The sequence below is a fragment of the Papaver somniferum genome, chromosome 4 (genome assembly GCF_003573695.1).
Source record: "Papaver somniferum cultivar HN1 chromosome 4, ASM357369v1, whole genome shotgun sequence".
NCBI classification, from domain to species: Eukaryota; Viridiplantae; Streptophyta; class Magnoliopsida; order Ranunculales; family Papaveraceae; genus Papaver; species Papaver somniferum.
Window position 1 is genome coordinate 14,750,030 of NC_039361.1, and position 25,652 is coordinate 14,775,681.

The 25,652-nt window shown below is 36.9% G+C and overlaps 2 protein-coding genes across 4 annotated transcripts; one reads left to right on the forward strand and one right to left on the reverse strand.

Moving 5' to 3' along the window:
- The first annotated feature begins 723 nt into the window (after window positions 1–723).
- On the forward strand, window positions 724–6,301 carry LOC113274795 (polynucleotide 3'-phosphatase ZDP). Of its 3 annotated transcripts, none has more exons than XM_026524183.1 (19): window positions 724–1,063; window positions 1,162–1,221; window positions 1,298–1,363; window positions 1,901–1,951; window positions 2,114–2,314; window positions 2,413–2,469; window positions 2,745–2,804; window positions 3,040–3,252; window positions 3,370–3,429; window positions 3,582–3,635; window positions 3,735–3,797; window positions 3,888–3,941; window positions 4,059–4,115; window positions 4,534–4,610; window positions 4,940–5,021; window positions 5,122–5,238; window positions 5,595–5,719; window positions 5,870–5,939; window positions 6,023–6,301. In XM_026524183.1, exons 1-19 carry the CDS (start codon window positions 833–835, stop codon window positions 6,068–6,070), a joined length of 1,746 nt encoding a protein of 581 aa, XP_026379968.1. In that variant the 5' UTR covers window positions 724–832; the 3' UTR covers window positions 6,071–6,301. The 3 variants fall into 3 exon arrangements, with proteins under 3 accessions (XP_026379968.1, XP_026379969.1, XP_026379970.1); XM_026524184.1 differs by having other exon boundaries at window positions 3,591–3,635; XM_026524185.1 differs by lacking the exon at window positions 3,582–3,635.
- Window positions 6,302–6,457: 156 nt separating this feature from the next.
- LOC113272056 (probable glutathione S-transferase parA) lies at window positions 6,458–19,662 on the reverse strand. Its single transcript, XM_026521965.1, has 3 exons — window positions 19,450–19,662; window positions 6,912–7,148; window positions 6,458–6,807 (listed from the first exon to the last, which is right to left on the reverse strand). Exons 1-3 carry the CDS (start codon window positions 19,660–19,662, stop codon window positions 6,481–6,483), a joined length of 777 nt encoding a protein of 258 aa, XP_026377750.1. The 3' UTR covers window positions 6,458–6,480.
- Window positions 19,663–25,652: the final 5,990 nt, after the last annotated feature.

Below are 25,652 nucleotides of genomic sequence, written 5' to 3' on the forward strand. Positions count from 1 at the left end.
GTGATGAAAAGAACTGGAGATTGAGAAATTCTAGAGAGGTTTAGAAATTCTGGTGTGTGAATTGAAATGAGAATGAAATTAGGTACTTATAGGGGGGGGAACAATAACCGTTGGATGAAGATCTGATAAGCGATAATCAGAGACCCGAGCGTAGCTTGACTATCGCTAGCGTTCGAAAGACCAACGCGCGATGGTTTGACCATCGAGTGACCGAGACTCTATCGCTCGGTGGAAACTCTGTCGTGTATGCCTATATGCCAGGAAAAACATATTGGCATATGAGTTTGGCAGTTTGACATACCCATAGTGGGTGCATATATGTCAAATATCATGTTTTGGCATGTACATAGGAATAGGCCTTAGCATCAATATTAGAGACTCCCCCATTAAATTTGTCTTTGTAATGGTTAACAATATAATCAACAATTTCATCATGCAAAAAACAATGTAGAGTTGGTCGAAATTTTCAATTTTGAGATTGTATTTTGGCTCCTCGTCATACGGATGCTATTGTAAACGAAACAAGTATTTTGGTCACCATCCTCCATCCAAGGGTAACATTCTGCTGTCCCATTGAAGGGCAGTGATGCTGAAAGACCAACCGGCCCTAGAGGCAGTGCGCATGAACCAGGACCCCATGTTTACTTTTTCCCGCGCCCCAAAAACCGCTCTATAAAATGCCCTAGATTTTATCGCAAAAATAATGCTCCTTATTAGGTTTCAAATTCTTCTTATTCCACTCCGATTTCAAAACCAGAACGTACCAAATCTTCCAACAAATTCCATTAGGAGTTCGATTACTCTAATTAGGCAACCTCTAGTACTAACAGTAATGGCTACTCCTACAAAGATTATAGCTGAATACGCAAAATCAAACCGATCTTCATGTAAGAAATGCTCAAATTCAATATCTGCAAATAGTCTTAGGTTAGGTTTATATAGTAAAGATCCAAGAGGATATGATGTTACTAAATGGCATCATCTCAACTGTTTCCCCTCCGATTCTCTTCAACCTATTATTCATGGTTCTGCTCAGAGTATTCAAGGTTTTTCTTCTCTAAAGGTCAAAATTCTTGTCTCATTTTCTGTTTTTTCACTTCTGATTTTTATGTTGTTTTTCGATTGTTTGGTTTTGATAGTTTGTTTGTTTGTTTTGTTCAGATTGGTGATCAAGAAGCGCTTGAAAAGTTAACTGCTGGATGTGATTTGGAATCAAAACAGGTTTGGGAATTTTTGAGTTAGGCTTTTGTTGTGGTTTGTGTCTTCTTTAGTAATTTCTGTTTGTGTGTTTCTATAGGTTTCTAATCATGGAGAGAAGGAAGTTGAGGAGGGGAATGAGGAAAAGAGTTCCAAGAAATCAAAAGTGAGTTCGATTCTGTGGTTTGTTTCTTGAGTTTGTGTTACCTGTTTTGTGGTTTGTAAAAGTTTACATTTATGGGTGTCATTGCATTGGTGGTGTTGGTAGTGGTTGTGATGCTGTTGGTGTTGGTGATAGTGGTGGTGTTGGATTGGTGGTACTGTTGGAGTAGTTGGCTGTCTGATGGTGTCGTGTGTTTTGGTGCTGGAGTTAGTGCACTCTTGGACTTGGAGGTTGTCTGGTTGTGTCGTGTGTTGGTGTTGGTGGTGTTAGACTGGTGGTTTTGTTGGTGGTAGTGGTGGTGCCGTTGGAGTTGGTAGTTTCCTGTTGGTATGTGGTGGAGCTGCAAGTGGTCAGCTCAGTGTTCGTGGTGCTCTTCTATGGCTGTGTATTTGTGTTGATTGGTGGCGCTGATGTTGGTGATCAGCTTTTAGTGTAAGCCGTGAAATTTTACGCCACCGCCACAAACAGCAGCACCACCACAATAAAAACTTTACATGTAAGTATTTGGAGTTAAATTTTGTCAACTTTTATCTGTTTCAGGTTGATAAGGTAGATGAACCAGGACAAGAAGGTGAACAAAAAAAAATGAAGGTAGTTACATCATTTTATTCTGTACCTATGTATGCGTTGTATTCATTTATCTGCAGTAACTATATGATCGATCGGAAACAAAAGATTTAACTGTTACTTATTCGTATGAATTTTGCGTTTGTCTTAACTATTCATATTACTTACTACTATGGCTTCTTCTAGGTCATAGCTGAGTACACGAAGTCTAACCGCTCTTCTTGCAAGCAATGCACCAAACCGATTCCTTCAAAAACACTGAGATTAGGCTTAGTTAGCAGTGATCGGGGATTTGATATGACAAAATGGCATCACCTGAGATGCTTATCAACTGTTCCTCTACAAGTTGATTCTGTGGATGAAATAGATGGGTTTACATCACTTAAGGTTTGTGAGTTTCCGAAAGTCTGGTGGTTCTTTAAGTCCTACTGACTAATTCTGTAGTTTTTATGTACTAAAAAATCTGTCTGCTCTTGGGGTTTCAGAGCAATCATCAAGAAGCACTGAAAAAGCTATTGAATGGTGAGCCGTTGCCTATAGAGGTAAGATGCTTTGAGCTGAGGTGCTGCAGCTTTGCTGTGCTGTATTCCAATGCCATTAAACCCTGAATTTTGTTTAATCCTTTTAGTTTTAGTATTATCAATGTCTATACTATCCCACCGTTATGGTGGGTGTGACTGTGAGCCATTACTTACCGAAGCAATGAAAATATTTGTGAAAAGTTCGAACTGGCCAACATCATTTTAGTAGCTACCTAGCTGTTGTATTCTTTGTCTACTTTTAGTTACTAGCAGCTTCTCACTGGTCTCTATCTCAGGTTCTTAAAGAAGATGAAGCTGCAATAGATGAACTTCAAAGTAAATCAAAGACATCAAAGGTAGATACCTCTGACTTGTTTGTTGTGCTCAACTGTTGGTTAAGTACATTAGGTTGTTTATTTTTTTTTCTCTTTCTTTAAAATGTTGGTTAAGTAGATCTTGGTAGGGTCTTTCAGATCTTGGCAGAGTTCCATCCCTAACTATATGATTACATTTGTCTCAGTACTTTCTTTAGGTTGTTTTAATCTCTCATGCCTCTTATTCTTCTGTTGTTTCTGCATCAAATGCAAAAAGTCCTCTGCCAAGATCGTCGCTGAGTACGCGAAGTCTAGCCGCTCTTCTTGCAAGAAATGCAGCGAGGCAATTCCTGCGAAGTCGCTGAGATTAGGTTCAATCAGCAAAGAACGAGGGCATGATGTGACAAGATGGTATCATCCAGCTTGCTTTCCTACTGATTCGCAGCCCATCATTTCTGTAAATGAGATTGATGGTTTTTCATCACTTGAGGTTTGTGTGGCTCAAAGTTCTGACTGTTTTCTAGGTTCATTTCTAAGTTTTTGTGCATTTTTTCTTTTTCCTGTTTCTTTTCTTTTCATAATTTTATGTGTTTGCTTTTCGTTTCAGATTGTAGACCAAGAAGCACTGCAGAAGGTAATGGATGGATGTGATCAGTTGCCTAAAGAGGTGAGGACTTAAGCTATAGTGTTGCAATCTTCTGGTCTTGCCTTATCTTGTTAACGTAATTACTATTTGGTTTTGGTGGGACCTGTTAGAATTTGAGCCAATTGATTTAGTTATTATACTTTGTGAGTTTTCATCCCACTAAACCAATTCAGCGTGAACAGGTTGTGGTTGAAGGAAGCGATGGCCAAGGCTCCAGAGAATTTAAAGTGAGGCATTTTGTCACTAGAAGACTTAATGTATGTGTATTATGCCGATAGTTGTTGTTTTTGATTTGCATCCCCCTTATCATTTTTTATGCCTTTCAGGTTCGTAAAACAGATGAAACTATGCTGGACGAAGGCAAGGAAAGTAGTTCCAAGACACTGAAGGTAAATAGATGGTTATTTATCGATTTTATTTTGAATTAGCGATGGATTTTCTTTCACTAAATAATTCAAAATGTATGCATTTATTGCTAGGTAGCTGAGTTGGAGATAGCTTTTTCTACTTCCGATGTACAGAAACAGTACAAGGTTTATGATATACTTGGTCTTCATTTTTCTTTTCTCTTTTTAGCTTTATATGTTGCGTGGCTTAAATTCTTATCTCGCTATATTCTTCATTCAAGTGAAAGTTTTTTACTGATACAGGAATCGACATTGTCTCCAAATTGGAAAGCTTTCCAAACACTTATCTTTCTGGAGAGGGTGAGATGCTTTTCCCAAAATTTCTTCTACTTTTGGTCCCTGTTGCAGTCTACCTTCCTGAGTTAAATGATTCTAAATCTTGTACTATCATCTATGAGATTTTGATTTTCTATACAATCCTGTAGTAACGACACATTTTTCTTCAGATGTATGCTGTTAGTTCTAACTTTGGATTGAGATTATTACAACTATGTGACTATTTTGCTTAACAAAAAGTGGGTTTTCTGTTGGTTTCACCACATAAAAGTGGCAAATGGAATTTGCGTTAAGGGTTCCTTTCTGTTCTTGCAATTATGGCTATACTTCTCATGTATTTAATACACACTAATTTGATATGATTTCATCCACATGGTAGCAAAACGGTGTTATTTACCACTAATAATTTTGTTAATGATCACCTCTTTTACCTTTCTCGTAGGATGAAGATCTTCGCGATTCAGCAAAAATTGCCGCATTTGATTTTGATGGTTGTCTTGCAAACACCAATGTGAAAAGGTAATGTAATTTTTTTGAAAACAACAGCATATCCTGTATTATATGCCATGTCCAAGATCACAAATGTCCGGGTTATGTTTCATCTGCTCTTTCCAGTTTTTTCCATACCTGTCCTCCTTGCGATCCCATTTTAAAGTGTAATACTAAGAAAGGTTAAAAAATAAGAGTTGTTTGTGTTCTTTCTGATAGCGACTTAAAGGTTTTTTTCTTTCGTTACAACAAAATGTTTAACTTGACGCATAATTACTTACATCTTAACTTCCTCTTTCTTTAACTTGTTTAAAACCAGTTCAATACATTGACCATATGATGTTACTCTTGAACTGCAGAATTGGTGCAGATGCATGGTCCCTGATGTTCCAATCAATACCAGAGAAGCTAAACAGCTTGTACAAAGATGGATACAAACTGGTCTGTTTTTTGTCATCTTAACGTTCCTACTTTCGAAACTACTCAATTGGAATATTTGTGAACATGCACATCTATAACTGTTCTCCTTCGTCTTAATTAGGTGATCTTTACCAATGAATCCAACATTGAGCGCTGGAAGAATAAGAGACAGGTAGCAATTGATTCTAAAATTGGACGGCTAAAAAATTTCATTGATCACGTCAAAGTCCCAATTCAAGTAAGTTAGCAAACTCTAGCATATAGATTTTCTTCTGCACAAACATATAACATTAGCTAGTACATGATAGCCGATGGCTATCTTTTCAAATATTTGCAAGTCAGACTAGTCAGTTGTGAAAGTGCACTGTGGTTTGGAGCATGTCCTCACCATGTATGACAATGTCGGCCTCTTCATATGTGCCTTTTTCCACTGTTCATATAGTGTTGAGTCTTTTTCTTTATCTCTCTGTTCAGTGTTTACGTAATATTGTAATCATTGTCACGTCAGCTTCTGATCTTATGCTGTTTGCCCAGTTTGTCTTTACTTATTCAGAGTATTTAATCCGATTCATCTCTTTCTACATTTGATTTTAGGTGTTTATAGCTTGTGGATTCGACAATAGTGCTAAAGGAAAAGATCTGTTTCGCAAGCCCAACACGGGAATGTGGAAATTAATGGAGCAACAATTCAACTCTGGAATCCCCATCGATATGGATCAGTTAATCTTCTCTCTTCTTTCTTTCTCTCCCAAGGAAATAATATTTGCTTAAAATTTGTTTCCATTTATTCTTATTCCATGATTTTCGTAAAATGGTTACTACTAGTGATTAAAGCTTTTAGTCTGATGGTTTTTTATGGTCAACTTTAGGTCATTTTACGTTGGTGATGCAGCTGGGAGAAAGAATGATCATAGTGATGCAGATATCAAATTCGCTGAGGTAATTCTAGATTCTAGTGCGCCTTTGTTATCCATTTGTAAACACCATACTTGGGTTCTAAAAGAATCGACTTGTGCTTACAGGCTATTGGATTGAAGTTTTATCTTCCTGAAGATTTTTTTGCTGCCTGAAAGATTTCTGTCAATCTGCTCGCCACTCATACAGGAGTAGCTCTTACAGTCTTGCCCAATGTAAAGATGTTCACTTAAAGATGTTCCATCAGTGAAAGTTGTCAGTTTCAACTCTTCCCTCTTTTGGAGATGACAACTAGTATTCGGTTCTAGAGTGAATACTCTGATCATGTTTTTAACTCTGGTCATGATTAAACTCTTTGCAGACCTGAATTTGAGACAATTTTTTTTTTTTTTTTTCTTTTAAGCCATTCATCAGTTTTTCCTTTGAAGCAACAAGATTACAATTTTATTGAAAAGGAAAAAAAGGTACAAGCAAAAGATTTGAGGAAAAGAACAACTTTAAACAGTATTCTTGGTCAGGAAGACTGAGAACAAATTCAAGCTTACATCCCTGACCCAAGCTTCTTTTAATAATATGTGAGAACAAATTCATAAATTTTTCCTGAATCAGGAAGCGACTGGGAAACACACTCTATTTCCATGCATTTCTTAGCCCAAGACACAATCTTTGGACATTCTTCTTCAATGCTAAAATTTCCACAGGTCTCATATGCATAAAACCAGCTATAGAAAGGAATCAAAGCCACATCCACAAATCCAAATTTTTCACCACCAAAATATGGATTCTCTCCAAGCTCTCCTTTCAATACCTTCAGAATCTCAATATATTCCTTATTAGCATTCTCTTGATCTTCTCCTTTACTTGTCCGTACCTTCCTTCCAGCAGCATAAAACTGTAATCAAAATAATAACATGAGAGTCTACCCCCGACCCCGACCCTGGAAAAGCATGATTATGTAGTAAATGATTGAACAAATTGAGCTTATAGTCTGCTTACCTTTTTATCAATATAGTCGCCCCAAAATTTAGCTTGGGATTTCTGGTAAGGATCAGTTGGTAAAAGAGGAGATTTCTCATTCCAAACTTCATCAATGTATTCAACAATTATGAGTGATTCAGAAATGGGTTTTCCATAGTGTATCAAAACAGGGATTTTCTTATGGATTGGATTCATCTCCAGAAGTAAAGGACTTATATCTTTAAGATTTTCTTCCTTGTATTCATATTTGATACCCTTAAGAGCGTCCACAGTGGGAGAGTAAACCCAAATATTTGGTCTTTTGAACAGACGTAGTGGAACGTACTATCGATCAAATTTTGATCAACGACTAAAACCCAGAGTATATTTGGTCTGGGACCAAGACTAAACCCAAATATAGTCGAGCGTTGGTATACTTCACGCCCCACCACCAGGCGGACGTATAGTGCACGTCCCACATCAGGCGGACGTATATTCCACGCCCCACATCAGGCGGACGTATAGTCTACGCTCCACATGGGGCGTACGCAAAGTCTACGCCCCATTTTTTTTTTTTATTATTTTGTATGGGGCGGGCATTATACCCCCGCCCCATTCTTTGTTTTCAAAACCATTTTAGTGGGGCGGGCTTTATACCTCCGCCCCACTTCTTTCATTTTTTTTTTAGGATCTACCCAATCAGGCGTCGGTATAGTCTATGCCCCACACCAGGCGAACGTATAATGCACGTCTGACAAAATTTAGTCTTTCCACCGTAGCGTCACACACCATACTAAACCCAAAATTTGATCTTTTTTTCCCTCTTTGGTCTTTGGTTATACTTGCACCACTACAGTTGCTCTAAGAGCCAATGCTATTTTTACCCTCATTCCAAACATACTTGGCCAGAAATTTAAGAGAACTACTTCATCTGCCATTGTTTGTGTAGAAATCCAAGAGAACCACTTCAATAAGCTCAAAAATGCTAGAGAACAGAAAACAAATTAAAGAAGAAATTAGTGGTTCTGTAATGTGGAAGTGAACAACATTTTATAGTAAATTATCAACGCTGAATTGGGGGCTGGGAAAATAATTGGGGTACTCACCAAATTTATACCCACTCCATTCATGTCAGGGGATTCCAAAATATAGTGAAAATACTATTTTGCCCTTAACTTAAAAATTCTATTCACCCTTAATCCCAAGCCTCCATTTCATTTCCATCTTTTAACAAAGAAAACGAAATCTCTTCTCTCTCTCTCTCTCTCAACTATCTTCTCTTCCATTGACGACACGAAGAAAAAAACAATCAGTTACAGTTAAAGTGTCGTCAACCCGAAAGTCATAAAGACTAACGATTTTTCATATACATGTAGAGACTATGAAAAATCATTAGGATATATGGAGAGGGAGATAACGACCCTAATACTGGTTTTTCATTTTTGCTGCTCTAAACTAGAGTCGTCACCTAAACATAGAAACATATAACGATCCTTTGCGAACGACCGCATTTTAAAAGTTAACGACTCTACGTGAAAAGAAAGCAAAAAACGATGCCTATATTTAAAAGCTAACTATTCCATGTGAAAGAAAGCAATAGATGGTGCCCAAGCAACAATGGTCGTCAAGAAGAGATTTTGCTACAAAGAACTTAGAAGCTAACGACCCTTTGTATGTTTTGCATGGACTTCATACGAAAAAAAAGCTAACGACCCTTGCTAATATGAAAAGAAAATGAAAAGAAAGCTAACGACCCTTGTTACAAAGAGCTTTATTTGAATTTTCCATTAATGATCCTTGATATGTTTTCCAAATTAATACTTTCCTCCACGACCCTTGTTGGAGTCGTTAACTTTAAAAATCGTTAGAGTGCATCATATTACCATGACGATTTTTCACAATCCGAAAAAGTTGTAGGTTTGAGTCGTCGACGGTAGTATCAATTAATTGACGACTTTCTAGAGTCGTTGGGATATACATCCCTCGACACTAACGACTCTTTTTCTGAGTTCTAGCATAGTGTTTATGGATCGACTATTTCTTCATTTTGAGAATTAGTTTTCTTCATTTTAATCAATGGGATCTTTATTAGCACCCTCATTTTGAGATGACGACATTTCTTTAAAAACCCTTTTTTTTTTCAAATTTTAATTCTAAAATCTGATTTTAATCTACCCACACTAATTAACTTAACTTAATTAATTATTAACACTAATCATCTAGGAGTAATTTAGCCATTATTATTTATTGGATAAGGGATAACTTCCAATTAGATTTTGATGACCTTTTTTATCCTGTAGTGTGAGGTCCCTAGTTATTCTCCGGAGCCCCCAATTCAGCGCCGTAAATTATGAGGTACTGAAAATTCTAGTGATATATATATTTTTTTGAACAATCATAACATATATACGTCATTGTCTTATCCAAAAATAAAATAAAAAAGACCACGTATGTCATTGCTCGCGACATGTTCATCAAACAACTAGTAGTTGTTGTGTTTGGGTTATCCGGTTGGAGACTTGGCAGCTTGACTTGGGTAAATGACCTAAATGGCATCAACTTTGAGTTTATAAAATCTTCACCTAACGATCCAAAAATGAAGATGATCGATATCTTTTGTTTTAATTTTAGCAAGGAAAACGACACATGCATGGTTGTCAACTTCCCTTGATTCCTTGAACAAGAATACGCTATTAGTGGATTGAAAACAATCGTTCACCAGTTTGGAACAGTGCACTGCCAATGCAGGACGATGGTAGTAGATGCCAATGTAGTACAGTGATAAAGTCATGGACTCATGGATGATGATAGTTCGAATCCTACCGAAACATCTTAACTTTTCTCCTCAAAAAAAAAGAAATCCCATCATGTTAGAATATGGGCATCCAACTCAAAACCAATTGGCAATGAGTGGAGATGTTCTAAGAGCATCCACAGTGGGCGAGTATAACCAAAAATTTGGGATGAGATCGTGACGCAGTGGGACGGAGTAAGGATCAAATCCCAGCCAAAGATCAAATTCCAGACCATATTTGGTCGCGACCAAATACCAAATCCTAATATAGTCGGGCGTAAATTTAAAGTACGCTTGTTGCTGGGCGTAAATTTAAAGTACGCTTGTTAACGGGCGGAGATTTAAATTACGCCCGATGAAAATTCAAATTAAAAAAAAAAAAAATGAGGCGTAAACTTAAAGTACGCCTGTTGATCGCACCTGTACAGTGGTAAGAGATTATAAACCGCAGGATCTTAGATTGCCCAACAATATGGGACTAATAATCTCAACACGTCCCCTCACGTGTAGCCTCGTTGGGTCTAACACGTGGACAATAAATCGGGTGACGCGGTACGGTCAAATGACTCGACACAAATAGCCTGCTCTGATACCATGTTAGAATATGGGCATCCAACTCAAAACCAATTGGCAATGAGTGGAGAGGCCCTAAAAGATTATAAACCGTAGGATCTTAGATTGCCCAACAATATTTGACTAATAATCTCAACACACCAGTACCATATTCATTATCCGTTAAAGGGACACAAAAGCCAAAACCTTATATTGAATCTAACATTTTCCTAATTAATTCTCTATATAATTTCATTTTATCTTTTTCTGTTTTTGATCTTTTTTCTTTTTCTTTCTTTTTTAGTCCGGTGAAGGCTTTTATTAGAAAAGATTGATTCCACATATTCTTGATTAGTAATTATTATTATTTTTAATATAATTAATTAGTATTATTTAACAAATGTTATTAGATGTATATATTTTATTATCGAAGTTGTGAATCAAATTCTATTAAGAAAATACTAACATAAAGTTGGTTGGACTTTTTCTTGGTTCATTAATTATTTTTATTAATTTTGTATAACTAATTCTTATTCAATATATTTCAATTAAATTTATTTTATTACACAAGTTGTAACTCACTTTATCATTAGTACAAAACAAAGTTAGGGTAAGTTTGCATGTGTTAGTGGTGGTCAGGATTTGTCCAGACAAAGATAAATCAAGAGTTGTGGTTCTCCTGACCATCCCCTACAACTCGCACGCGTGGAATTAATTCCAATATTATGAATGAAAAATGAATAATCAAGTCAAGATATGGATTTTCAAAAATTATAACGGAGAGGTTTGAACTCATGACCTATTGTGTCATAAGAGTGGCCTCTAACCAGTGTTCCACCTAAGTCATGACCTATTGAAATGACTAAGTTGCCCTTCGATTAATTAATTAAATATTTTTTTATTATTTTTTTAATTTTTTAACTTTTTGTATTTGGTTCGACTTGGACAAAAAAAACTAGTTAAACTTGAGGTTCGGTTAGGAGAAAATGTATAAAAAGTAACCGAACTACATGAAAGGAAAAGTTCGGCTTGGGAAAAAATGCGAGCTAAACAAACTCAACATATGAGTTTACAGAGAAGAGTTCGGCTAAGGAGAAATTTTTTGCGAACTAATCGAACTCAACATATGGGTTGACAGATAAAAGTTCGGTTAAGAAGAAAAATGTTGCGAACTAACCGAACTCTGGATTTGGCATTCTTTACAAAAGTTCGATTACGCTCAGAAAATTTCATTTTCTCCGAAGTGTTTTTGTGTTCTTAACTTCAGAAAATTCGGTTACCAAACTAAGGTTTTGGAAAATTTTTACTAACCGAACTTGCTACTGTAGTTACATTTTCACCTAATTTTGATGATTACTACTTAATGTTTCCAATCAAAAACAAATGAAAATAATAGGTTTGTGAGAAAAATACCTGTGAATTTGCATATTGCTAGAATCAGTGAACTAAACCTAATAATTAAGAAAAAAAAAAGTTAAAATAATAAAAAAAAATATGAAAATTTTTAAAAAAGTTATTTTTATAAAAATAAAAAATAATTTAAATAATTTAATGGCATTTTGGGCATTAAGTAAAATATGTGGATAAGGGGTGGCTTTTGTTTACTTCTAAATGTCCAACTAAAATTGAAATGATGGTCCCCCTCCAAAATGGAGTGGTCCCTTAAAAATGGTTTTTTTTTCTTTTTTTTTTGAACGATTTTTTGGGGACCATGGTTTTTTTTGGGGACCATGGTTTTATTTTGGGTAAAGACATTAGAAGAAAATCTAGGTCACCCCTTATCTGGATATTTATATTAATACCTAAATTACCCTCCTGATTAATTTTGGGTGATGATTAGTTAGTGTTAATAATAGTTAGTGTAATGATTAGTGAGATGATTAAGTTAAAGATAATTAGTGAGATTAAAAAATCAGATGTTTTTTTTAAAGAAGTAAAATTATTGAGAGAGTAAAGTTGGAGAAGATGAAGAAGGAAAACATGAAAACGATGGATTTTACCAACCACAACCGGAGGAAGGGTATTTGGGTATCAAGGTGTGCTTCAAACTTAGATAATGTTGGTTGAATTGCTCCAAACTTTCAAAAAAAATGAAAATTTTTATGTAGATTTGGGTCAGTTCGGTTACCATATGTCAAGAACATGTTACCGAACACACCTGAAAGTGTAGTTCGGTTACGTTTTCAAAACACGCAGGTTACCGAACTCGCTCGTTAATGGAGGTTTTGGTCGTACAGTGTAATGTTCGGTTACCTAGGATAAAATGGTAGGTAACCGAACTTTGAACTTAACAATTTATTTGGGTACATCTTGTGTGTTCGATTAGTTCGCAAACTTCAACGCAACCAAGTTCCCAACCGAACTGCAGGTTAAAAGTAACCTAGTGTTAGAAGTTCGGTTGGTTCGCAAACTTCAACATATTTTGCGAATCAACCGAACTGGGCTTATATATGCATATATGCAATTAGGAAAACGTTCGGTTACTACGAAATTTATTTCTTGGCGAATTAGGTAGAGTTCTGTTACGAAGTTTCAAAGGTAGAGTTCGGTTACAAAGAAAACTTAACATTTTTGCGAACGAACCGAACTTGTGGACTTCTCATTATTTTTGTAAACTAAAGTTCGGTGATATCCTTATTTTGCGAAGGAACCGAACTTATGGACTTATGTTGTTCAAATACAAGGAGTTCGGTTAAAAGTATTTTTTGCGAATTAACCAAACTCTATTGGCTAAGTTCGGTTACTTTGTAGTTTTAAATTTTTTGCGAAAAAAACGAACTATATTGGCTAAGTTCGGTTATTTTGGAACTCAAGATAGTGGCCACAACAACACAGTTCGGTTAGACTGGATTTGTTTTTTTTCGGTTCTAAGGGTGAAGTTCGGTTACTTTGTAGTTTTGAAATTTTTTGCGAAACAACCGAACAGAGAGTTCAGTGACTTAGTTTTAAATCCAATAGAACCGAACTGTTCTTCGTGTTCTTCATTTTCAAGAAGTTCGGTTAGTAAACTAGGGTTTTTTTTGGAAAATCGGCCTAACCGAACATGGCTCTGTAACTCCTACTAAAACCCTATTTTGATGATTTATATTCGATTGAAGCAATCAAAATCAAATTAAAGTGAAGGGTTTGTTGGAAAATACCTCCGGAGTGGTCCGATGGCAGAATCAGGCTGCGACTGGCGTCTTTTATACTCGATAAAATTATCATGTAACGGAACTTAATTGTGATTGCATTGATGTTGTTACATTTCTTAAATAGGCGGTGGTGGTGGTGGTGGGAGGAGGAGGTGGTGGTGGTAATCGGTGGTTGGTGGTGGTGATAATCGTAGGTAGTGGTGGTAATCGGCGGTGGTGTTGGTAATCGGTGGTTGGTGGTGGTGATAATCGGAGGTGGTGGTGGTGGTAATCGGCGGTGGTGGGCGGTGGTGGTGGTAATCGGTGGTTGGTGGTGGTGATAATCGGAGGAGGTGGTGGTGGTAATCGGCGGTGGTGGGAGGAGGTGGTGGTTATATATATATATAGGTGGTTATTAGGTTGGTTTTAAATTAAATTAGGTTAAGGGTAGGTTAGTCATTTCAACGTTTTAGGGAAGGTGGCCTAATAAAATCATGGTCCCCTCAAAAAAACCATGATCCCTAAAAAATCATTCTCTCTTTTTTTAGCTTTATTATAAAGAAAAGAAAATCTGAGCAAGAGCCTATTACAGTATTTAGCCCATTACATACTCAGCCCAAAATTTGAGATAAACACTACAAACAGGGAAACTGATTTTTAGTCATCATTGATGGCTAATCTCCAATTACTTATCAGATCTCTGAAACTTACGAATTTGAACCAATCAAAAAGTGAACCCTATTGATAGCAATTATCATCTCTTTGCATCTGCTCTTTTTCTTTGTCATTGTCATCCTGTTTCTTTCATCCCAGGGAGCCCAACAAATGGCAAATGGAAGAATGTACCAGACCTTTTTAGCCAGTTTTTTACATTTGTTTGAGTGCCATAGTTGAAATTGCTCCTTGATTTATGTTTTATGAGACTATGTGTCATCCAACGATTGAGAGAAGTAGTTCCAAATTGCTGAGGAGATTCTGCAGCCAACAAGGTGTGGTTTACTTCCTCTTGTTCTACATTACAGAGACAATATGTTGTTACTGAAATTTGACAGCTTCTACTGAGTAAGTTTTCCACTGTGGGAATGGCATTATACGCTTCCAACCAAGCTAGAAGTTGTGCTTTGGGAGGAACCTTTCTCCATATGTATTTGAAGTTGAAAAGGTGGGGGTCTAACAGCCACATCTAGTATTTCGTTCGGCAATCTGTATGGACTAACTCCAACATAGTTCCAATAGAATCAACTAGACAGTCAGACTCAATCAAGGAAAGATATCGAAGAGTTATATCTCTTTCTCAAATCAATCAACAAATCAACAGAATGAAATCCGTGAACTGATTGGTATAAGAATAACTTGAATGGTACCAAAGACCAATGTTCAAGTGTCAATCAATTTATATCAACAATCAAAGGTTGCATTTACTAATTGATTACACTATGCACAACCTGTGATATTTCCATTATATAAAAATATAATGCGGAAAAGAAATAACACAGACACCAGAAGTTTTGTTAACGAGGAAACCGCAAATGCAGAAAAACCCCGGGACCTAGTCCAGTTTTGAACACCACACTATATTAAGCCGCTACTGACACTAGCCTACTACAAGTCTCACAACTATTAAGGTACAGTCGCATTCCTTACGCCTCTGAATCCCAGCAGGACTCTACGCACTTGATTCCATTAGCTGATCTCACCCACAACTAAGAGTTGCTACGACCCAAAGTCGAAGACTTATAAACAAATTTGTCTTCCACAAAAAAGTCTATTTTGATAGATAATTCTGTCTCCCACAGAAGTACCTATGAATTTTTTTCTGTCTTTTGATAAATCAAGGTGAACAGGAACCAATTGATAATCCGATCTTATAGTTCCGAAGAACAACCTAGAAATATCAATCACCCCACAATAACTTAACTATATGGTAGTAAAACAAGTTATTGTGGAATCACAAAGAATGAGACGAAGAGCTTTCTGATTACTTTTTATATCTTACCTATCGGAGATAAATCTCGAGCAAATCTGAGAGAAAATATCACTCAATACGATAGAACAAGTAAGATTAGAACACGCAACTATAGAGAAAATAGTTGGGTGTGGCTTCACGAATCCCAAATGAAGTCTTCAAGTCGTGAACCTATAATGGTTGTAGAAAACCTAAGTTAAAGGAGAATCGGCTCTAGTCGCAACTAGGACACAGGAAAATGTAGGGATTATGTTTTTCAGTTGCTAGAGTTCTCCCTTATATAGTCTTTGAAATCAGGGTTTTCTTACAATCAAAGCTAGGGATCTTAGAAATAAAGCATTCAATATTCACTATTAGATGAAAACCTGATTTAAGATTCAATCTAAGTTTGCTTAAAACCGAAGCAATATCTCTACACCGTTATATGGTCTGATTGTTACACACAAATGAAATATACCTTCATTTAGATATGGGTAACCGTACCTAAACGTGTATATTGAGTTGGCTCAACAATAGTTAACCGAAGTTAGCCATATGAACACTTTTGTATTAACCACATTCATCTAACACTTCTAGATCAAATATTGTTAGAGCATTACTCGGTCGAACTCGCATGCGTTGCTATCTCAAGCATGTTTGTCAATGTTAGTGATTAAAACTATAAGTCTTGATTTCTAGCCTATTTAGATGTCTCGGACTAGGACATAGATTGTGTAGTTGAGCTTAGACTTCACGGCGTTCATCATTTGAAGACGAAGAACTACTAAGGGGAGCTTGTGGAACTTCATCGACAAAAGGTATGTGGAGACTTAAACTCATCTATCACTAGGAAAGTCTATTTCTACTCTATCTCCTATATTGAGACATAATTCATGTTTACGATATAGTTTTCTATTGTACACATTTGAGATTTCGAGCTGAGTTTATCTCGTTTACATATTTATCGAAATATGTGTTGGCAAGCTTTCGCTTTAGCCATGTTCATCTTTACTCGTGACAACAGTCATGTTGACATTTCAATAACTTGAAAATTGCTTTGATGCTAATAGTGTGTGAAACCGGCTATTGTCATCCTCTAAGAAAGCTTCAATGATTGAAATGAAGAGTTGAGATTATGTAACCATCTTTGGATATAAGCATATATAGTGTGTTCGCACATTAGTTTATAAATCCATAAACCGAGAACCAAGAGGATGCATATGTGTGTATACGAAATTGGTGAAGGAGGCAGGTTAAGTATGCATACCCGTACGCATACTGGCGAAGTTTTCCAACCGAAAAATTCTGCTGAGTTTGGGAGTAACAAGATCTTAACTAGTCACCTTAAGTATGCGTACCCGTACTCATACTGGCGGAAGTTTTCGAACCGAAAATTTCTGCTGAGTTTGGAAACTAAACCAACTCAAATCTGGTTGCTTAAGTAAGCATACCCGTAAGCATACTTAAGCTGGTTACTTTATCAAATCGGTCAGTTCATGAACTTAAACATTTAAATTATAAGGAATGCAATCTTTGTAAACCGTGGCTATAATGTTCATGATTGATTCAAGTGAATCAAACCGATTTTGTTTCGATTGTGTTTTCCATACAATTGAACAACTCTTTAACTAGTTTCATTTGAGTCATTTGAACTAGTTATGGTTAAGATGAATAAGGTTGATATGAGAGTAATCATATGGCTAGCCTCGGTTAACTATTTGTGAACCAACATGGTGTACACGTTTGGGTACGGTTACATAAACCTAAATGGGGGTACATTTCATTTGTGTGTAACAAGCTAAGTTCGATCTAACAGTTGAAAGATATTATCTTGAATCTAATCAGGTTTTCATCTAACGGTGAATATTGAATGCTTAGTTACTAAGCTAACATTAATTGCAAATCCTGATTTGAAAACTATATAAAGGAGAACTCTAGCAACTGGGAAACCTAATCCCCACACCTCCTGTGTGATACTAGTTGCATAGCTAGAGTCGATTCTCCTTTAACCTTAGGTTTCTTCTCGAGACCCTGTAGGTTAACGATGTAAAGACTTCATTGGGATTGTGAAGCCAGACCGAACTACTTCTCTTGTAGTTAAGTGATTGATGATTATTTTCCCCTTAGCAAAAGTGGGTGCCCCTTAGCAAAAGTGGGATTGTGAAGCCAGACCGAACTACAGTGGGTGCTAAAGATGAAAATGGGCTACACATAGCCGTGGGTGCCCCTTAGCAAAAGTGGGGGTTGTCCTCCGGAGGTGCTCCAAGCAACTTTTCGAGCCGAATTTTTCAACAATATTTATTTCCAAAAAATACCTACAAACACACAAAACACCATAATAAGGACGAAAACGAGTACTAACAATACGAAACATTGAGGACAAATTAGACACATAAATGCGTCTATCAAATACCCCCAAACTTATTATTTGCTAGTCCTCGAGCAAAACTAAAATATAAAACTGAGTTAATCTCGGGAGGGTTTACCAGAGGTGTACCCACAAAACCATGACTTCTAATTGGTCACAAGTATCCAAAGAGCTATGAGGACATACAAATTCTCAACCTATCTCCAAGTAACTAGAATGCCAGAGAAATTAAATGTGCCATCTCTAAAGCTGACTAAAGAAAAGGGGAGACACATCCGCAACACTGCTAGATAAAGAGATATCCGCTATACAGCTAGATAAACATTGTAAGATGCATCCGCTTTACAACTGGATAAGATTAGGAGAGAGATAAAGATGAGAGGGACATCTTCTAAACAGCTGGACTAATTACGTGTGATGAGTTGAACCAGTGCTAGAAAGAACTTGTGCCAGATGGAAAGCGGACTAACAAAGCAACCACTATGCATTTCTCTTCGACTCTCTCATAGTGCTCAGCAGAAACAACGTCTTCTTTGGCTTCAACTGTTGATGATAAATTCTCGAACTCGTAGAACCTTGACAACTAACTTTTCTCTTCGATTTCTTGCTTGAAACTTATCCTTATAGATTTCTACTTCCCTATGGCCTTATTGAACAAAAAGGTAGCAATAAAAATTAAACTTTTTTTTTTTTTCATTTTTTTTGGAAACAGAATAATAACAAGATACAAAATTTACATGGCCATGAAAGAAGGACTTTAGCACTTGGATCTTCGCAACTTGTAATGTCTTGGTAACATGAACTTCAACAACCTATATCGTTAAATTTTCTTTGCTCTTATAACTTCTTGTAACTTAGTCTTACACTTTGATTTTGAATTCTGATTTTCTATTATTGCTTCTAAACTTCAAACATCTTCAACTTTCTTCAAAGATTTGATGTCGCTCCGCTTGTTGATGATGATAAGTTTCTACTGAGAGAGATTCGTAATCCAGTAACTAAGACTACATTGTGAGGTTGCTTTGTCTTTATGGCATTTCCTGACCTACTTTCCTTTCCATCATGGATGGTTAGGTCCATCACGGTTACCCTCTACAAGGAACAAGTTCTCTCCTGAATTTCAAGGATCTCAATGTCTTTTTCTCTAATGTCTCAATAGGTTGTTATCCCTAGCATTCCAATTTCTATATTTTCGGTGAGAAACAATATGTAAACTTAGCTAACCGGATACTATGTGATGCTAGAAGTTTCTCCCTTACCCCCTAACTTAAATCTAACATTGTCCTCAATGTTCTAAAGATAAAACTAAAAACATGAACAAGGAGAAACTATTACCACTTGAGGGAAAAGAAATAAGGAAGGATATTACCATAAGAATGAGCGTAGGTGCCTCCCAGAAAATGCTAAATTTAAAGTCTTTATATAGACATCAAATACCTCAAAAAAGGATTGTCACCATCCAAAGTCATAGACCAATAGCCGAAATAGCTGCGGGTCCTCAGAACCAAAAGGAGCATACACAAATGAAAGACTACCATCTTGGATTAGAAAAATTAGCATAAGGAGCATAACTTGATCTAGGGCTTTTATCAAAGCAACTAGATTTATCTGGCTGTCTCTTTGGGATCTATGGGCTCTATATGAGTGTCTAGAAAAACACGTTCAGCCGAATAACAGGTATCTACGCACTGGATTTCCTCATGGAAATAATCTGGAGGATCAGGTAACAGAGTTTGAAGAAACTCAAATAATACCTTAGAAGCACAAAGCTCGAGTCCCAAGTTAGGGACTTAAGATAGGGATACTTGACGACCACCAAAATCATCATTACCCCCAAACTTAGGGTGAACAATAACCTCAGATGGACCAAAATCTACGGGATGGATTCTAGGGTCCATAAAGTCAGCACAAAGACTAGCTTCTTTTGGGGACTGTTCATCTAAACAAACAACATCCCCATATAATGGATTATCAAAGAAAATCTCTAGCATATGCTCATAACCTAAGGTGTTCGTCATGGTTACCTCCTCCGAAGCACTGAAAGGTTCATCAAATAATGGATTATCAAACATAGTGCAGGCTAAAGGATCAGGAACTAGAGTATTAATCATGTTCACCACTTCTAAATCATCATTATCAGAAGACTTAATGACATTAAAGACATTTAGCTCAGTAGTCATATTACCAAAAGATATGTTCATAAGTCCGGTTCTACAATTGATGACAACATTAGATGTGGCTAAGAATGGGCGACCTAAAATCACCGGTATTTGAGCACTTGGGTCTTGAACAGGCTGGGTATCTTGAACAACGAAATCCACTGGGTATATGAACCTATCAACCTCAATAAGAACATCCTCTATGACACCATTAGGGACTTTGACAGACCTATCATCTATCTGAAGTGTCATTTTGGTCGGTTTCAACTTACCAAGACCTAGCTGGGTGTACACATGATACGGAAGTAAGTTAACACTAGCTCCTAAGTCAAGCAATGCCTTATCAACTACATGATTACCAATAAAGCACGATATGGTGGGGCATCCAGGGTCCTTATACTTAGGGGTTGTTTGGTTCAGAAGAATTGAACTTACTTGACCAGCTAAAAAGGCTTTCTTATGAACATTCATCTTACTCTTTCGTGTACAAAGATCTTTAAGGAACTTGGCATAAGCAGGCATTTGCCTAATTGCTTCTAATAATGGAATGTTGATGTTCACCTGCTTAAATGTTTCCATTATCTCGTTGAAAATCGACTCCTTCTTTGTTGGGGCTAACAACTATGGATATGGGGCTCTAGGCACAAAGGTGGTCCTATCAGGAATTTCTTGGGAGTCCTTAGAGATTGTTTCAGTTTCCTCAGCTACGGGTTCCTCTTGGGAAGTAGAAGGTGGAACTACAGTATGTCCACTAGGCATGGCTACCTTATTGTCTACCGTTTTACCACTCCTAAGGGTTGTTATTGAATTCACATGGTTTGATGGTTTCTCACCAACTAAAGATATTTGATGAACTCCTCTAGGATTGGGTTGTGGTTGACTAGGGAAACTTTCGTTATCTCTTTCACTTAGAGTCTTAGCTATTTGACTAACTTGAAGTTCTAACTTAGCAAGAGTCTGATTAGTAGTTTGATAATTTTGTTCGGTTTCCTGTTGAAAACTAACCTGGCTCTTTACTAACATTTCTTGGCTCTTGGCTAACATATCTTGTCTTTTTGTCAATATACTAAGAGATTCCTCTAAGCTAGTCATTTTACTCTCAGAAGGGTTATGAAACTGGGCTTGACCTGAAAAAGTTCTTAGTATAACCAAAACCTGGGGGAGGCTGAGAATTACTAGATTGACCTTTATTCTGGCCTCTAGACCAAGAGAAATTAGGATGGTTTCTCCAACCAGGGTTGTAGGTATCTGAGTATGGGTCAAACTTCTGACGGTTTTCAAACCTAGAGTTGTTATAGATAGCATGGGCTTGTTCTTCACTAACCTGACCTTCCCAAAACGAGTTATCGGGTTCTACTCCACAACTAGAGACTTGAGAGGCTCTAATTCTATCATTAGGTTCAACAAGGGACCTATTTTTAGACTGACCCATTTCCAAAGCTTCTAACATTCTAGACAAAGCAGCAAACTCAGCATCTGACCGAAGCTTGTATCTACCACATTGGTGCTACTTCTATTGACCAAGAGTCTTTTAGGAGGTTCAGCACAAGGCTCTCACTGTTGGTATTTTTTAGCGACAACTCCTAAGAAGTTAAAAAGCATCATCAGCATTTTTACTAGTGAACTCACCAGCGCACATAGACTCGACCATGGATTTAGTCAAATAGTCTAAGCCATCATAAATAATTCCTACTAATTTCATCTTATCAAATCCATGGTGAGGGCATTGGGATAGGAGATCATTGAATCTCTCTAAAAACCTATGAAGAGATTCTCCCTCTTGTTGCATACTGGAACTAATTTTCTGCCTAGCAGCTGCAGTTTTATGCTTAGGGTAGAATTTCATATAGAAAGCAGCAATAAGTTCCTGCCATGTTTCAATGGATTCAGATGGTAGGTTGTTCATCCAGGTCTTGGATTTACCTTTCTAGGAAAAGGGAAACATCTTAAGTTTCAAGACTTCATCAGTAAGGTCTTTTATTCTAATTGTCCCACAAATTTCGTCAAAGTCCCTAATATGAAAATAAGGGTTCTCATCATCTTTCCCTAAGAATATGGGGATCATCTAAAGAATACTAGGTTTTATCTCGAAATTAGCCGTAGTGGCTGGCAATTTAATGCACGAAGCTCGGTTGGTCCTAGTTGGGAACATGTAATCTTTCAAAGTTGCCATCGCTGGAACAACTGAATTACTAGGGGTACTTTCCTCACGAAGAGACAGATTCTCAAAACCGAAGTTTCCAAAAACAGGGCTCTCAAAAGAAGAGTCTTTGAGCTCCCCGCTTCCACAAGAAAAACTACTAGGTTTTTCACTAATCAATCAACCTAGATTGTCTCTTTTCCAAGACCGTTTTCTAATGACCTCGGGCATACACTAGAAAAACAAAATTAAAAAGAAAAGTCCTAAAAGGAAGGGAAGTTCTATGCATACACAAACAAGGCTGACTTCACCACAACAAACCTACTGATTTCTAGCAACAAAAAGCATGATGGCTCCATTTAGATTGTTTCTAGACCAGCTTCTAATCCTTCGAAATGGAATTCGTTACAATTTAAGCAACCCCTCTAGAATCAATCCGAGTCAAAGTAAGTTTAATAGAGGCGAGAGAAGCTCAGTGGAGATTTGATACCCAAGGCCTCACCGGTATTACAAGGCGGCGCAGTCACGCATTCAACTCACAGAAACCATCATGAACTTCGAAGTATGCTTAAAAGAGTAACCAATATTTTTCGAATGACTTTCCTATTAAGCTCGTTACCTTATCGGTCTCGTTCTAGTCAGTATTTAAGCTTAGGTTCGCGTTTAGTATCGTTTTCCTAAGGCAGGCAAGAAGAGAACGGTGATGAAATCCGAACCCTTATCTTGTATGGATAGTCTTTTCCCTTTACTAGGAAATTAAAGTAGCCGTTTTCAATTCCTCAACATATATTCACACGAAGGAAGAAAGTAACCCGCTGACAGGGGATTCACGAGTGTTTCGACAAACTTACCTCCCGTTCCATACGTGGGATGAACCGTTGTAGTCGACTCGGGACACGACTCCAATGTCATGTACGAACCCGAGGGGCCGAGGCGATATCGTAATCGACGTTCTTCTCTGCAAACATTTTAATATTTAATACTACCCTTTCGTAGGGTTTAAAAATAAAAGAATGTCCAAATGTCCAAGTCCAAAGTCCAAAAAGGAAAGTGCAAAAATAAAAATTACAAAAATAGAGAATATCCTAATACAATTTCTAAAAACTTAAAAAAGAAACAAAAATCTAAAAGATTAAAAAAAAACAAAATCTAATAATTTTTATTTTAATTTTCTTTCGATCTTTTCGCTTTGTCTTTATCTCCAAATTTTTAAGTATTCACCAAAAGGTTTGGCAAAATTTTCTTTCGCTCCAAATTCCAAAATATGTAGTAAAAAGACAAAAACCCAAAAACGTAAATTAGAACAAATAAATAAAACCTGCAAAATAAAAATAAAAATAAATCTAAAAACTCTAGCCTAAAGACAAGTCCGCGTCGGCGGCGCCAAAAATTGATGATTATTTTCAATGATGTTGTAGTAATAAGTTCGTTGATACTTGTGAAAGCAGATTTTTTAGACTTCATTTTTTTATAAATAAAAATAACAAACTCAAATAAAAAGTGTTGTGAAAATTATGAAGAGGCTGGAGCTAGGATTTCACCATTCATCAATACTTATGGGGTTCTAAGTTAATTTATATCATGCAATTTAAACAATTGATTCGGTTCTACAGTATTGCCAAAATCAGATTTCCAAAACATCAAATGTTAGTCACAAGCATAACACATCAAGAGTCTAAAACTAAGAATGCATCATCAAGAGAAAACAAATTTGATTAATAAAAATAATCTAATTCATTTTTTATCAATGCAATTAATCATATAAAAATATTGCATAAATTTATAAAATAAATATTACCACATATTTCTTGAAAGAATGGCTTCCTCCATCGCCCCAAGGATTGGGTCTAGCACCTCATGTTGGAGACACGCTCAAAAATCATTATTATTGCTCAAAGGTGTTTACAAAGATGAAATGGAGAAAATGATGAAAATCGGGTGTTTGCAACGTTTATAATTGTTGCAAACACTGTTACAAAGAACGATAAAGATGAATTGTTGTTGTTACTGTAGCTCTGTGACCCTCACTTGGATGTCGTTGTCTCTGTAGCAGGAACGAATGCCTCCGGTGGTCTTTTGTTCTTCGTGTTCTTCACAGCAGCAGCAGAAATGGTGGTTTTCTGCAACTTGATTTTTCAGCTCTGTGATGTTCTGTCTCTCTCCCAAACTCTCCGTCCCCATTCTACTGTCCCTCCTCGACTTATATAGTCTCTCAGCACCAAAATCTTCCCTCGTAACTTCATATAATTTTCACTTTATTTCTCCATGTTACGGGATTATTTTCTTTCCTTTAAAAACCTTCCACGCATCTTCTGGCAGTTACCACCCCCAAGATGGATTAAACACAAGGTTACACGATTCAGCTCATGTTAATCACGCCATAGCCACACATAATCTTCCTAAATATAACTCGGAATTAAAGCAGAATTTCCGAGTATATTTTCATTCCCTGTTTTATGAGAATCACATCATATCGTCCCTTTAATACGTGCATGAGTCAACTAGCTTCCCTGTTTTTGTGAAACAGGCCATTTGCAAACTAATCCCTTTAAAAACTCACAAAAAATCTCGTCCAATTCTGCTCCACAAAACAATGCAGCGCAAAGTTAAGCTTCCCGCCAAATCTGTTTAAACGTGGAAGAAGAAGGAGGTGCCCCTATCCAACATCCAACGTGCCGAATAATAGTGGGTGCTAAAGATGAAAATGGGCTACACATAGCCGTGGGTGCCCCTCCGGAGGTGCTCCGAGCAATTTTTCGAGCCGAATTTTCCAACAATATTTATTTCCAAAAAATACCTACAAACACACAAAACACCATAATAAGGACGAAAACGAGTACTAACAATACGAAACATTGAGGACAAATTAGACACATAAATGCGTCTATCAGTGATCTGATCTTGTTGTTTCTATCGTACGAGTACAATTGTAAAATTGGCTTGAGATTTATATCTCCGATTGGGAAGATAAAAAGTAGTCACAAACATCTTCGTCTCATTGTTTGTGATTCCACAATATCTTGTTTCGCTAGTCGATTAAGATTATTGTGAGGTGATTGATAATACTAGGATATTCTTCGGGAGTATAAAACGGCTTATCAATTGGTTCCCGTTCACCTTGATTTATCAAAAGACTGAACAAAAACTCGTGGGTATTTCTGTGGGAGACAGATATATTCAATCCTATAGACTTTTCTGTATGAGACAGATTTGTTTATCAAATCTTCGACTTTGGGTCGTAGCAACTCTTGGTTGTGGGTGAGATCAACTAAGGGAATCAAGTGCGTAGTATCCTGCTGGGATCAGAGATGTAAGGAGCGCAACTGTACCTTGAATCAGTATGAGATTGATTAGGGTTCAACTACAGTCTAGTCCGAAGTTAATTGGTAGTAGGATAGTGTCTGTAGCGGCTTAATACAGTGTGGTGTTCAATCTGGACTAGGTCCCGTGGTTTTTTTGCATTTGCGGTTTCCTCGTTAACAAAATTCTGGTGTTTGTGTTATTTCTTTTCCGCATTATATTTTGTTATATAATTGAAATATCACAGTTGTGCGTTAAGATCAATCAATTAGAATATCCAACCTTTGGTTGTTGATTTACATTGATTGACACTTGAACATTGGTCTTTGGTACCGTTCAAGTAACTCCTCTTATATTCAATCGGGCTCGCAGATTTCTATTTGCTGATTGCGGATTGAATTAAGAGTTA

Coding starts and splice junctions, on each gene's coding strand:
- LOC113272056 (XM_026521965.1), bottom strand. CDS start 19,662: ATGACGAACACCTTAGGTTATGAGCATATGCTAGAGATTTTCTTTGAT. Junction 7,149..19,449: donor ATGATTTTGGTGGTCGTCAA/GTATCCCTATCT, acceptor GACGCTCTTAAG/GGTATCAAATATGAATACAA. Junction 6,808..6,911: donor GCGACTATATTGATAAAAAG/GTAAGCAGACTA, acceptor TTTTGATTACAG/TTTTATGCTGCTGGAAGGAA.
- LOC113274795 (XM_026524183.1), top strand. CDS start 833: ATGGCTACTCCTACAAAGATTATAGCTGAATACGCAAAATCAAACCGA. Junction 3,798..3,887: donor GTAGTTCCAAGACACTGAAG/GTAAATAGATGG, acceptor ATTTATTGCTAG/GTAGCTGAGTTGGAGATAGC. Junction 4,116..4,533: donor CACTTATCTTTCTGGAGAGG/GTGAGATGCTTT, acceptor CCTTTCTCGTAG/GATGAAGATCTTCGCGATTC.